The sequence below is a fragment of the Leucopleurus acutus genome (genome assembly GCF_964270905.1).
Source record: "Leucopleurus acutus genome assembly, chromosome: 13".
Classification (NCBI taxonomy): domain Eukaryota; kingdom Metazoa; phylum Chordata; class Mammalia; order Artiodactyla; family Delphinidae; genus Leucopleurus; species Leucopleurus acutus.
In genome coordinates this window covers 66,932,956-66,947,589 of record NC_139155.1, presented here as the reverse complement: position 1 = coordinate 66,947,589, position 14,634 = coordinate 66,932,956, and the positions used below count along the sequence as shown (strand labels likewise).

The 14,634-nt window shown below is 51.4% G+C and overlaps 1 protein-coding gene across 3 annotated transcripts in view; it reads right to left on the bottom strand.

Moving 5' to 3' along the window:
- Window positions 1-4,780: 4,780 nt before the first annotated feature.
- MORC2 (MORC family CW-type zinc finger 2) overlaps window positions 4,781-14,634 on the bottom strand; it is a 40,180-nt gene continuing 30,326 nt past the window's right edge. For 2 of the 3 annotated variants that reach the window (XM_082853767.1, XM_082853769.1), the window contains exons 16-26: window positions 14,335-14,440; window positions 13,908-14,040; window positions 12,699-12,773; window positions 12,233-12,613; window positions 11,549-11,680; window positions 11,068-11,122; window positions 10,522-10,663; window positions 10,192-10,419; window positions 10,007-10,100; window positions 6,398-6,586; window positions 4,781-5,118 (exon numbers count right to left, since the gene is read on the bottom strand). In XM_082853767.1, the coding sequence (XP_082709893.1) occupies window positions 5,050-5,118; window positions 6,398-6,586; window positions 10,007-10,100; window positions 10,192-10,419; window positions 10,522-10,663; window positions 11,068-11,122; window positions 11,549-11,680; window positions 12,233-12,613; window positions 12,699-12,773; window positions 13,908-14,040; window positions 14,335-14,440 (1,604 nt within the window). In that variant the 3' untranslated portion in view covers window positions 4,781-5,049. The remainder of the gene's footprint in view (window positions 5,119-6,397; window positions 6,587-10,006; window positions 10,101-10,191; window positions 10,420-10,521; window positions 10,664-11,067; window positions 11,123-11,548; window positions 11,681-12,232; window positions 12,614-12,698; window positions 12,774-13,907; window positions 14,041-14,334; window positions 14,441-14,634) is intronic. The other variant, XM_082853768.1, reaches the window with a different exon arrangement.

The window sequence follows — 14,634 nt, the reverse complement described above, 5'->3', positions numbered from 1 at the left end:
ACAAAAAGTTGGAAAACTACCGGGTAAAAGGTTTCACCTGTGCCCGGGCTTAATACGCAGACTCCAGCGGAAAAAATTCCCCACTTCTCTGCTTGGGGTCTGAGCCGGACACTGGATCCCCTAGGCCTTCCCTCCGCTGGCCCTGGGATGTGGGACCCTCGAGGCCTCCGTCCCCAAGCTGGGCCCCGGGCGGGCCTTGTACAACCGGGTTTGCTCACAACTCCCTACCCTCACGCCGTCTGAGGCTCGGACGCCCGCCCACCCGGGCTCGGGCACGTAGGCAGGCTCGTGACGTTCCCAGGCGCATGCGCTGGGCGCAGAACACGTGCCAGGCCGCTGCACCGCGCAGGCGCCATTGCGCGCCTGCCTTGAGGGTCTGGAGGAGGGTGGGAGGGGTGCTTTCCGCCTCCCGCAACCGTTGGCGACCTGGGAGAAGGCAGGCGCCCGGATGGGACTGAGCGTTGGACACCCCCAGAGCCTCCGGAGAGAGAGGGCCGAGGGCCGGGTCCTGGACGTGTCCTCTGGGCCAGGTGAGAGTTTGCAGCCAGTCCCCGGGCTTGTGCTGTGTTATGGTAGCTGATGATTTAGCATAAGGAACTCAAAACTCTTCCTTCTGACAATTAGGGGTTCTCGCATCGCAGCGCCCCCAAACCCGGCTAGTGCCAGACTGGCTTAAATGGTGGGGAACTGGGTAGGGGAGTGAGAACCCAGAGCTTAAACAGAGTAAGAAGAGGGGAAGAAAGGACCGTAAATTCAAAGTTGTGGGTTAGAGCTGCCCACAGCTTCCCGAGAACTGCAGTTGCTCGGGCAGGAAGTGGCCCCAGAGAGTCCCGTGGAAGCATCTCAGCAGAGTCCAGAGGGGACAAGAAAGGAGGGATGTGTCTGTCAGACCCTTCCCCTGTCCCTGGTCCAGGTTGGCCTCAGTGGCATGGGCTCCCCTATCTCCAGGCCCTGGCTGGAAGCTGCTGAGAAAGCCCGAGCCCGAAGAAGTCGCAGGGGCAACCTGCTTTGCGGACCGAAGGCGGCTGGGAAGACCCGCCCTCCTCACCTCGTTGGCCAAAAGGCCATAGGGTAACACCCCACGAGGGCCAATGAGTAGGTCGTGGAAGGCCTACAGGCAGCAGGTGGGGCCAGTGAATCTTGTAAGCAAAGATAAGGGGTCAGGGCAGCAAGGGCTTTGGGGCCCTATTCCAACCGTCTATATGGGCCTCTGGATAAATTTCTGGTGGAGAACTACAACTTAGTAAGCCAGAAAAACTCTACTGTCATCCAGCGCCTTTATTTTAGAGGAAGAAAAGGGGACCCAGGATGGGCAGTGATTTGTCTGAAGCCTTGTGAGCTGAAAAAAGGAAATTTATGCAGGATCCACCAGGGGTCCTAGTTGGGCCTGGCACATTCCAAGTTACTGCCATGAAAACTGCCAGACTGAAAAACAGGCTTGGCAACATTTGAGCTCATTCCTGAGTGGGATTGTCCCTCGCCAGGCCCTTCCTCTGTCCAGTCTGTGTCTTGCTCACTATGGAGAGGGTGCCCCCAGCAGTGCTGAGGACAGTTGGAGGCCTCAAACATGGCAGCAGAGAACGCATGTTCTTTTGTAGCTCTGCCTCCCGTGGCCAAGCTGGCTGTCCACCTTCTCAGGAACCAAGAGCAATGTGGCCATTCCAAAGGAAGCCTCAGAGGTTCCATCTCCAGCAAAGGGCAGAATCCTCCAGTGGAATTTTGAGGATGTTTCAGGCATCTAGGCAACTGCCAGCGAGTCCCTTACAGCCTGGCCCAGATGCAGGACAGCCTTACATCGGGGACGAGTAGCCAGTGGAGGCACGGCCCGCTCAGACCAAATCTTGTGTTCTGTGTAAAAGGGAAAGAAGTTTGAGCTCTATCAGTCTTAACACAGATTGGTCTGTAGAGCTGTGGGTATTTGCTCAGTGCTGCTTGAACCCCGGGTCTAAGACAGTCATGTCTTTCAAGGGGAACTAGACCCAACAAGAGGAACCAAAAAGCAGTGCCACTCACAGGAGGAAGCAGAGAAGTTTCTCTCAGCCTATAACCTATGCCTTCCTTTGGTAAACAATGTCAAACCCTTGTCCTGACCTAGTAATACAGTATTGATGTGGGGTTTGTAATGCTAAATCCATGGGACACTTAGGGGCTGAGGGGTGATATAAGGTGAACATTTCCCTGAGGACTTGCCCCTTGTTTTTCATCTGATTTACAAAGTCCCTACCCCAAGACTCATAACTACAGCTGTGTCCCAGAGAGAAACACAACCGGCCAACAAAGATGTTCAATCTCACGTAAATTAATTCAAACCAACTCAAAAATCCATCACTTTTCACCTTTCAGATTAGTAAACAGTTCTGATGGAAGAGACTACAGATGGGCAAGTGGGGGTGGGGGGCAAGGAATATACTGTTGGTGGGAGTTGAAATTGGGAAGTCTTTTCTGGAATGTATCTTAGAATTTTTAATGCATCCACCATCTAACAGCCGTTTCTCTCTTTGGATCTTAACCCTGTATAAACCCAGATCTGAGTTAACGATTAAGTACACATGTATGCCCACACACACTCATCACAGCACTTTTCATAAACATTAAAAACCAAAATCTCTATAAATGGGACCACTAAATGACAGTACATCCAAGACGATGAAATGCTATGTGGTTGTTCAGGAGAATAAAGTAGATCCATGTGAGCGCTTCAGAAACAAGTCCCAAGATATACTAAGTGAGAAACAGGCAGAAACAGACAGTAGATGTGTAGTTGTGTGCTCAGGACGGATACTCCTTCCAGGGAAAGTGAGCATTGGGGGGTGGGGGGGTGGGGAGGAGGGAGCCTTGCTTTTCATGGTCCAGCCTTTCGTACTGTTTGAATTTTTACCATATGCATGTATCACTTGGAGAAAAAAAACAAAACACGAAAGTCCCCATCCCTCCCACTCCTTAAAAACAAGGGTCGCTGCACTCATTCACCTTCTTGCCGCCTTGAACTCAGGACCTTCCTGCCACAGCCCCACCAGACCATCTTCTTCTCCCAAGTTTTAGACAATTTCAAGCAGGTTAGTTATCCAGGACAAGGAAGGGGGAGGAACCCCTGCATCTTATCTTCCCACCCAGAATGGAAGGAGCTCTGCCTGGAAGCAGGCTGCATTCAGCACAGCTGTGGTTGGATTTAAACAGCAAAGTGGGAACGCCCAGAAGTTGAAGCTAAAATGTTTAAGAAATTCAGTATTTCAGTTTCTATGGGTGTCCAGGAGAGTGAAGACATAAGACAAGGTGGTGGAGATGAGGAAGAATCTGAAGACAGTTTAAAGCCACAGTGGTGGAAAGAATGAAGAGGAGGAAGGTGCTGGATTTTACTAAGAGAAGAAAACAGACAGTTCAGGAGTCTCACCAGTGAAAGTTTATAGTATTGCATTTCGATTACAGGTATGTAAATAAAAAACTTGAGTATTACCCTCTAGTAAAAATGCAGAACCAGCTTGCACTTAGATTAAAACAGCAGGTTTGGGGACAAAAATGGACCATATGCTGCCTGTGATGAAAAGAGCAAGCTGGACAGGAGAGGAACCACCAGCTCAAGAAGCCCTAAGACTCTTCGCGAATCTTCAGAGGAAGAGGTCAGGGCCTCTCTGAGTGGTATTTCCCCCAAAGAGCCCTTGCCCAGGGATGTGGTTTGGAGAAGTCCCAAACCCACAAGTCACAGGTGCACGTGCACAAGTGGGTAAAGACCTCCGATTCCCATGGGGCCTGCCTCCCTCGCCAGCACTTCCCAGGCTACTGGAGTCTTCACAGGGCAGCACGTGGCCACTGCTGACCAGAGGTGGGTAGATGCTGGAAACACACCGAGAGGTCTGAATTGCAGACCAGTGGCACAAGACCATAGTTCTTGTGCCTTCAGAAAACCCAAAGTCCCCAAATAAAGGGGGATGAAGAGAGTTGGGAGAAATCAAACCAGAATTTTTCCAATGGCCATTAAAGAGAAAATTCAGCAACTCTTGCCTTTGTCTTTGACCCTGAGAAGTTGAGGGACACAGCTGTATGAGGCTGTGACCAGGCGGGAAGGAAGACATGGTGTGCTTCCTGCAGAGCCACCTCTGGAGTCCCTGTGGCTCAGTGACCCCCTCCTCCCATCTGCCCCAAAGCAGGGACCTTGACTGGGCCTGGTGGGGCCAGACAGGGGGGACGCAGTAAGAGAAAAAGCAGCGCCAGGCTCTCCAGATGGCCGGGACCATTGAGGAAGGTGTGCTCCCTAGGACCCTGCCACACCCACAGACGAGGCCGCCACCAACCAGCACAGGGGCTCCTTCACACACATCGTCCTTTCGTAAAAGGAATCCTTTGGAATTCAAACATTCAGTGTGTTACCCGGGTCAGCAGTCTGACCAGAGTCGGATCTGTCCACTCAAGTTTTTGAGGCAGGAAACCTCACTGTCCACTGTTAGTTCTCCAGCAGGGAGAACTTAGGTGGTGGATGGGGAAGTTGAACAGGAGGATCTTTCTTCCCCAAGCTGTCTGGACGGTGCCACAGCCAAGACGGACCACTTGGGCCACCACTCACATCCCCAACCTGAAGGAGCAGCCACGAGACAGGGAGCTGCTCAGCGCTGAGCCTCCTCCTGACCATGGCCCTGTGGGGATCCCCTGGATTGGAGATCCTGGGGGAGCACCAGCCTGGGGGGCCCTGCCCCTCCCCCAGTCTTGCCCCTGGAGCCTCCCCAACTTCCAAACAGCACTGGATTCACCACATCTTGAGGAGCCAGGAGCCAAGAGAAGCAGCTCAGACTTGGCATCCTGCTTCTGTTCTCTGCCCAAGAGTCACCAAAAAAAATGTATGGTCTCACAGCAGGCACAGCATCTTGTTTCTTTTAAAAAATAAATATTTATAAACGTAGGGAGGAAGATTCAAAGAATCAGAGTCTCTTTCCCTCCAAAAGCACAAATATCCCATGTGAGTCAAACCAAGGTAAGTCCATCAACCCATAAATGAAACTCCACCCCCAGGAGCTCTGCCTTGAGGGGCAGGGGAGCTGATCTCTGGCTCCAGGCCTCTTAGTCCCCCTTGGTGATCAGGTCCTCGATGTAGGCATCCAGCTCGTCATCTGTGTTAATGTCTATATCCTGGAACAGAGCAGTGCAGGGTCAGCCAGGGGCCACAAGGTGGTGGGGGGCCCACCTCCCCACCCTTTTTGCAGCCCGTGCCCCTTCCTCTCGCCCCTCCACCCTGGCTGTCAGGCCTTGTCCCTTCTTGATCATCCGCCCACTCCCTCCTCTGTGCACAGATGACGCCCAGATTTCTTGCTCCTACCCTGCCTCTACCCCAAGTTCCCGGCTTGCCTTAGCCATGCTGCAGGCTTCTCAGACTCAAAACATCCAACAGCTCAACGGCACCACCCACCCCGAGTTGCTCCATCTTGGTACAGGCCACCACCGCCTCCCCTCCACCCAGGGGCTCAGACAAACCACAACCATCACCCTTGTTTCCTCCCCTTCCCTCAAGACGTTACAACAAATCTGCCCACTTCTCTCCCTCCTCACTGTCACCATCCAAGGTTCAGGCTGCCAGAATCTCTCACCCAGACAACTGTGGGAACCTCCTCACTGGAGTCCCGGATTCTAACCTCCGCCCCCTCCAGGCCCTCCTACAACCAACCAGAGTAAATGTCTTAGATTGCAAACATCTTAGTGCCACACCCTCCAGAGACTTCCCACCTGGTACAGGGCCCTGCTTCTTCTATCGCCCACATCTCCCTGCCTTGGGCCTCAGGCCCTGCTCTTCCCTCTCCCCAGAGCTCTCACATCCCACTCCTGTGTGACTGGTTCTGCCCTCAGCTCAAGCACCTCCTCAGAGAGGCTTCCCCTGCACACCCTAGTAAAGCGGCATCCCTGTTTTCTGTCTCTCTCATATTTACTTCACAGCACTTCCCGCCAACAGTAGTTCTGTCTCCTCCACTTGTTGGGCTATGAGAGCAGGACCCCTATCTTGCCTGTCTGCTTCACCAAAGGTCCCCAGGACAGGCACAGAGCAGTTGTCCTCAATGTTTACTGCCTGGATAAAGGGCTGAGACCCTACAGGGCGCTCCCTGCTTCTGGGCTACCTAATCCCATCTGGGCGTCATCTGGAAAATTGAGAATGTTTTTCTGTTTTATGACTTGGAGGGTTCTCAAACCAGGTTGTATATCAGAATGTCTAAACAAGGGCAAAAGTCTGATACCGTGGGTCTGGCTGTGATGAGGCCCAGGCAGCCGCACCACCTCCAGCCCTCCTGGTCAGGATGCTGTGCAGCCAGGGTTGGAACCACAGATTCCTGTGAGTGGGGAGAAGGGAGCAGGAGGTGCCCAAGCCCCCCCGCCCGAGACACCAGGTGGTCCGCTACAATGAGAGGGCTGCCTGGCTCACCTCCTGCACCTTTTGCAGGAGCGCCACGATGTTGGTCCTCAGCTTCTGCAGCTTCTCCTCTGTCTCGCGGAGCTTTCTCTCGGAGGTACGCAGGCTCTCCTCGGAGGCCTTGGCCCGCGAGTCGGCGCGGCTCTGGTAGGAATGGCACAGGTTCTGGAGCCCCACTTCATACTGCTTGAAGTACTCTTTCTGTTGGGAGAGGAGCTGGTGGGTGAGTGCATGAGCTCACGAGGGTCCCCAGTGCCCTTCTAGATGGGCACTGGTGTCCCCAACTGGCTCAGCACAAGGAAGCTCAGTCTGAAGGGATGCCGGACCCAGAAGCAAGTGATCTCTCTAGCTCCAGAGAAGAAAGACCTCGACGTCCACCTCACAGGGCTGCCATGAGGACGAAGACAGGATCACACATGAAGCACGTACCAAAGTGCTCTGGCAGACTGCCAGCCGTGAGTAAATGTGAGGGATGATTCTCACCATTCACCTTTCTAAGTGCACAACAGCACTTTGAGCAAACCACTTCCAAGTCACAACCAACAATGTCAAGATCAAAAGTTCTCTTCCACAAGTATTTTATCAAGCACCTATCAACAACAGATTCCTCCAGGTTTGTGTAGTATGTTTATACAGCATCAGAGCTTTTCACCATCTTCCCTGAGTACCTGAAACTTCCCGGGGGTGGGGCAGTAATGTTAACTAGCACTTTCTCTAGACATGGGGCTTTATCAAACTTTTAGAAAGTAGCAGAACACTTGTTTCAAATGAAAGTTACATGGAATCTCAGTATAAAAAACAATCTGGGTAATAACTCTTTATGTTTAATTTCAAAGTTATAACATTATGATTTACTCATAAATCACCAACGTGAATGATGAGGCCATTCTGATGAACACAAACCCATGACCAGCAGGTCCTGGCTAACAACTGCAGTCTTGCCAACTCTAGCATTTATTTACTTCTGTGAAGATGTATGAACTACCTAGCACTGAACGGCTAAAAACTGCTGTTTTTAAAACGTGTTAGAACTATTTAATTGTTTACAATCTAGAATACTATCCCAGTAAATCAAGATGGCAACAGAAACTTCAAATTCTGCACAAAAAATAATTATCACTTGGCAGCGCAAAAATAAATGTTCAAGCAGGTGCCAAAAGTATTAAAATGTAATACACAATGTCTTAAGCCTAACTATGATTTGTATTCATTTTAATTTTTTTTCCACTTTTAGGCCATTAAAGATTCACAGGCAGTTACGTTACTTTTAAAGTGTGTGTGTATATGTGTATATATATATATATATATTTTTTTTTTTTTTTTTTTAATCTAGTATTTGCAGGACCCCTGACGGTCTGGAACTCCTAGTCCAGCATGATGAGCAAAAGGACGGTCATTTACAAACTGACAAGGATACAATGAACATTAGACTCTTGTTGTGTCCCGAACGTTAAAAAAAATTAAAGTTTGAGTTATTTTAGGCATTTCACTTAGGTGGCTATTAAAATGATGCATTAGTGGTACACCTCCCTTTACAGGCATAAGCCAACAGACTATTTTAGGCTCAGATGCTCCTACTGACTGTGCTTTGGTCTGAGCGGTCAGGGCCACTGCAAAGATCCCACTGCACCCAGGCTTTACTCTGACTTTGGCAACAACTTTAAGCCAAAAGCAACAAACATGCCAGGCCGACCTAGCTGGCCTATCAGCTGTTTGTTCCTGGGATCTGCAGAGGATGCCTGCAGCCTGAACAAGGGTAAGCGCTGAGGTGTAGTAGCTTTCTGTGAAGCCACCATGAGTTCTGCACCTTCTAGCTTCCCCAGGGTGCAGTGCCCCCTCATCTCGCAGGGGAGCAAGACCCTTGTCCTAACAAGTTGTTCTGGGTTCAAATCTGGGCTCTATTAAGACAGACTGTTCACCTCTCTGCCCCTGGGTTTCTTCAGCTCCTAGCCTCATTTCCCTTTTTTAAAGTAGAATGGAGACAAAACTCCATGTTTTCCTCTCTGGCAAACTTTATCAAGCATACAGCTGCCCACGAGGGCCTGCCATCTTAAACATATTAACCCTGCAGTTTCAATTCCAGTTGTCCTCTCCAGAAACTCCTCCCTAGAAAACTTAAGCTATTCCTACAGCAGAAACATCCTCTTGATGTGGATGACTCCCAATCCCCAACTCCAGCCCTGCCCTTCCCGCCCCTCCCAAGTGCCAGCCCCAATCTCCAGTGTCCTGTCCACTGGACATCACCAGAAATGAAGTGCTGGTACTTCCAGCCCAAGTCAAATCACAACTCGTCTTCCTCACCCTCACCCTGCTTCTCTCCCAGTTAACAGCTTTGTCATCAACCTCCAATTCCCACAGGCCTGAGAGACAGGGAAGCACGTGACCTCTGCCTCCTCACCATCACCTGCCTTCAGTCAAAGAAGGACCCCTGACACGGCCCCTTCACCTGTCAGAGCTCCCATCCCCCCTCCCTGACCTATTACCATTAGACCAGCTTCCCTGTCCCTGTGTCTCCCATCCACCCTCCTTCCCAGAACCAGAGTTACCCTCTTAGGGGCAGGGTCAACAGACTACTCACTGCCTGTGACCAAATCAGCCTGCCACCTGTTTTTGTAAACAAAGCATTACTAGACCTCAGCCACATCCATTCCTTTGCATATGGTCTTATGGCAGCTTCCACACTGTAACGGCAGAGCTGAATAGTTGCCACAGAGACCTTACAGCCCATAAAGCTGAAAATATTTGCTAACTGGCCTCTACAGAATAAGCCTCTTGACCCCTGCCCCAGACATGGTTCAAGTCGACAATTCCATCCGCTCAAACCTTTAGCTGGGCCTCCATTTCATACAAAGTTTAAGCCACTGCACCTCAGGGGGGTGCCCCCGATGCCTCCTATCCTGGCTCTGAGGGCCCTTCTCCCTGAGTGCTCACCACAGAGACCACTGCCCTGGCCCCCACCTTCCCTTGCATCCCTGAGCCTTTGTTCACAACAGTCCCTCTGCCTCAAACACTTCCCATCACTTCTACAAACACTCGCCCAAACCCACATTTTCTTTAGCCCTGGTCACTCTCTCCCCCTCCCAGAGGCTGCCCCAGCCCTCCCACCCACCTTGCAGAGCACTTACTGCTCTCAGCCTCATGTCTAGGTACCTGCTAAAAATTCAGTCTCTACTGACTCTTATGCCACTTGGAGGCTCCAGCACTGAGGCACTGCATCTGCATTTGCTAAATAAGATCCCACGCTTATCTCCACACACCACGAGCTTCCCTATACCTCGGAGCTTCCCTATACCTCCGAGAGTCACGTTTCCGGCACTTTGAACCTAAGCTCTTTACTGTTTCCTGCCTTGACAGAGGAAAAGGGACATACTCCACACAAGTCACACCAGGCCTGTCCCTAAGCGAGGATTCCACTCCACCCCAGCATCTCACCAGCTGCACACCAGTCTTCCGGCTGAGCAGCTTCTTTTTCCACAATGTAAAGTCCCCTCTTCCCTTCCCTCAGCAGATGAAAGGGAAGCTGGCCAAGCGGGGAAGGGCGCACACAGCTGAGAGCTGACAATCACAACAAGCACCAAGGGGGGCGTGCAGAGTCAAAAATCAAAGGCTGGGCAGACTCACCAGAGGAAACGATATTAGCTCATCTGAATTCATAGCACTCAGCTCCTTCTTAGAGATGGGGAAACTCGGAGGCAGGAAGTACCGTAAACAATTCCTAAGCAAGAAAGAAGGTGGAGACTGGAAATCAGAATGGCACAGAGCTAGTGGAGAACCAGCGCTGACCCCGGAGCAGGACGACAACGCACCGAAGGATCTGGACGAGGAGGTCAATGGTCTCGTGGTTGGTGCTCGGGGCGGTGGTGTCGGGCTCAATGCGAATGCAGTCTGAGGTGGAGGGTTCCGCCATGGCTACAGCCTGCTGAGCCACTGCCGCCTCCTCCTCCTCATCCCCGCCCTCCTGCTGCGTGTCCGGGCTCTGATACTCCGGGGAAGGGGGCTTCATCAACCGCACATCCTCACTGCCTTTCTCCACCCTAGGGAGGACCCAGTGTTTGTGTCACGTGTCCCAGGCTCCCAGGATGGGCTGCCTGCCCCTGCCCAACTCTGTCAACCCAGCCTCCTAGAAGGGGCATTACCAGCGGTCTCTTGGTGTCGTGTCCGTGGGCACATAGTCAAACTTCACCTTCCACCGCACCACGTTCTTGCCCAACTCCACGGCTGTGACACGGCCTGTGTACCACTCCCTGTTCACACGCACCTCCACGTGCAGCCCTTTATCTGAGAGTGCAGATGGAGTTAGAAAACTAGACTAGAGCCCCCGACCCAGCCAGGGCCACCTTGAGAAAGGTCATCCCAGGTTCACAGGGACAAGAACCCCTAGGAGCTTGACGCCACTATGCCAGGGACATGGAGCCCAGCCACTCTGGTCTCCTTCCCCAACTGTCATGAGAGTGCCGCAGAGCAGCATGGTAACTGCCAGCGGTGAACACCAAGGAACTGATACTAAAAATAAACACGAGGGCGTGCTAGCCTCAGCATTCTTCTCAGAATTAGACTTGAAACCACTGTTGCTTGAGAGCCTGGAGCCAGGAAAGCCTCCATGGGCCTTCGGAATACGGTGCTGCTGGCAAGGGGCCCCCTTCCCACTTCCCCACAGGCTCTGGGCACCTCCCTAAACTCACCTTTCTGAGCGCTCTTGAGGTCAGCTGGGTCCTCTTCCCCAGCACTGTCTGAGAGCTGCAAGAACAGAGTCTGTGAGAGGCACCGCCAGTGCCCCTAAAGAACAGACTGTCCACCCAGGGTCATAAGCCATCACCTCATGTCGTCTTGTGCGGCTGTTTAAATCCCCAGGCCTCACTGAGAGCCACTCTCTCAACCATTATCTCAGTACGTACACACCTGCCTCCAAAAACATCAGTAAACAAGAGAGCAGGCATAAGGGCAGAATGTCACAGACACGGAAGTACATCTGCGTTGGTGTCACCTCAAGCCTGTGAGTAGAGCCACAAGCCAGTCTCACTCAAGATCCTCCCAGGTACCGTGTTTCTAGTCGTCTGTGTGACTGAGTGTCCTTCAGAGATGGACTAGGCTTCTGAAAGGCTCGTGTCACAGACTGCAGGTGGCGGGTGGAGACCCTGGGGAGGGAGAATGCTGAGAACCTACCTCATTCAAGTCCTTTTTTTCCTCCTTCACGGCAAACTTGCCCCGCTTGGACCTCTCTTTCCTCCTCTCAGCCTCTTCCTCGGCTTCTTCCTCATCAGAGACCCCAAGACTCCGCTTCCGACCAGGAGTGGCCTACAGCAAGAGAAGCGGGAACATGAGGGACCCTGGCAGACCCTCAGGTGCTGGAAGATCCCATCTGGCCTAAAGGAGCCATTCAGAAAGGGGTCTGTGGGTCTCAGTCCCCGCCAGGGCTGGGCTCCCAACAGTACTAGGGACACAGCAACCCCCGGCCTCTATGCCCACGAGGACCTTTGCTCAGAGCTGTCACAGGGGAGCCTCTCAGTTCACTCCCCACTGAACCACACCAACCACTGCTGCAGCCCACCAAGGCTGTCACCAGATTGCAACCTCTGCCCACCGCGTGAGAAGCCAGTGAAGGCGACTCAAGTCTGTGGAGGACCAAACCTTGGAGGGGGCACCAAAGAGCTCCCTGGACAGGGAACCAGCAAGCTCTGTGCCCCCCATGAGTGCCTTCAGCTATCAGACTCCTCCTCTGCAGGGGCAGCACGGAAGGCTGATCTCCACTGAGGCTTCTCCACCCCCCACCGCCCCCCATGCAGTCAACGCTGCCCCCTCCATTCCTATACCACTGTGGGCAGGGCTGGAGAAGGAGGAGCATCTCACCAGGGAGAGTTTACTGGGCGGCTCCGGCTTCTTGACCACTGGAGTCTTGATGGCTCGGGGGGCAGGGACCTCCCGAGGGCTCTTGGAGTTGGGCAGCAGAGATGGTGATGGTGGCTGCACGGGAGGGGCGGGCCGGGATGCAGTCTTGACTGGAGTGTTGGCAGGCTTTCGGGGCACCTCAGGAGGCTGGAGCAGCCTGGAAGTACTGGCCTCCTCCCGTGCTGTCGAGGCAGGAGGCTTTGGGAGACTGCTGATAATAGGAGCCTTTCGGGGCTGGCTGGCTGGTCTGGGAGCCTGCAGGGAAGGGGGTCTGCTCGGGGCATTCCTGATCACAGCAGGTAAAGGAGGTGACCGAGGACGCTGAGGTCTACGTGCAGGTTCCTGAAAGAGGCCCAGAGAGAGTGACAACATGGATCCCAGCATGAGACACCTGAGGAAAAGCCCTGCCCCTATCCCTGGGCTTTACCTCAGTGGAAGGTCTGGTGGTCACTTCCAAGGGCAATTTCTTCAGGTCAGCTTGGGAGCGGATGGGTGTGGTTTTCTGCAGGGTAAACATGATGAGGAGGTCGTTTGCGTATCTGGTACATTCAAGCAAACTCTTTTTGGAGCCCCACAGTCTGGGACAGTGGGCAAATAAAAAAGAACCCCTGGGCCACAGTCCTACTATTACAAGCCTCCCATTCTCACTGAGAAGACAAAAATTCACAAACACTAAACTACCAGCAAATTACAGGATTCTATATGATTAATCCAGCAATTGAGAGACTGGGGAAAAGTGTCAGTAGACTAAATTCCTATAAAACAAGCCAAAAAGGTTGGAGATCCCTAAAGGCCAAAGCCGGAAAGGACAGGTGGGAATTGGCAGACAGGGAGGCATGCATACAATGAGAGCATCTGCCTGTGCAGAAGTCAGAAAGGGAAAGGCTTTTGTAATAAATACGATAAACGGTTGATACCACACATATATCTAAAAAAACCTGACTAGTCAATTAAGAAAAAAATTTAAAACAACAGTAATATAAGAGAACAATAAGCAGTTCTAAAAGAAAACACACGAAAAAGTTGTTCAATTTTAGAAATATGAAATTCAAATTTAAGATGTGTATCTTTGCTTATCAAATTTGCAAAAACATTTAAAAATAAATGTACTGCTAGTAAAAAACAAAACATAATACATCTTCTGGAGAATAATTTGGAAATAGTTATTTAAAGAAAACATAGAATTTTAAAAATCCTTTTACTCTTTCAAATTCACTTCTGAAAAACTAGCCCAAGAAAATAGTTATGCACTAATAAAAAAAAGTATGTGTGTGTGATATGACACAAGTAAGTCATGATCTCTATTTCTAATAAAAAATATATGTATTTATGTGTATGTAGAGGTCATAAAAAGTTGGAAGGATGTGCAGTTAATGGTGGTTACCTCTAAGACAGGATATGTACTTTCTGGAGTTTCAAAACATTCTAAATGAATCGGACCTCTTTGTAATATATAAACAAAATTTGTTTTTTAAAAGAATGATCAAGGCATACTGGAGAACCAGTGTGCCTGGAGGTTGGGGTTGGGAAGCTTGGGCAGCACTCATGGGTGACAGAAGGATGAAACTGAGCCTGAGGGAACAGAGGAGACACTGAGGGGTCCTGCCCATGTGCCCACTGCCCATGACCCACACACCTGCAGGGCCTCCAGCTTCTCTTGCTGCTGGCGAATTTTCTCTGTCAGTTGCTTCTGCTTCTCTTCCTGTGTCTTCAGATCCTTTCTGAACGTCCCCAGGGGAACCTTCTGCTTCTGTTCAGAAGCCTCACACCTGTAGAGAGAAAGTGCTAGGAAGGGTGTGGCAAGATAGCTCCAGGTAGAGCAGGGTCCTTCCTCCTCAGCCAACCCATGCTCTCTCTCACCAGAGCAACCTCAGACTTCCCAAATGCACAGAATTAATACTCATTGCAGGATACACTTCTATTATTTCCAGGCACTTATTATACACAGCAAGACAGAGATGTAAGGATATGAGCACTGACCTCAAGAAGCATAGTGGAAGAGTGGAAAAAGCACGGGGGGAGGTGGGGACGCCCACAAACTCCTTGTTAGAAAAAGTGCTCACCGGTCCTGCTCAGGATCAGGGTTCATGGAGCAAACCCAAGTGTCAGGGTAATCTTTTTCCACAGAACTCAGCTGGAAGGGGAGGGTCCGCCACTTCAGACACAAATCTGTGACACAGAACATACCCCCAACAAAACATCAGCCATGCCCACCAACAATAACCAGGCTCCTCCCAGCCAGGCCCAAGGCAGAGATGCCCCCGACTTTCTATGCAAAGATCCTCCATCTGGCTCCAACTCTGCCTTCCTTACAGAACAGTCACTCTTCTCAGGGACAGTGATTCCAGCAACGATGGAAACTT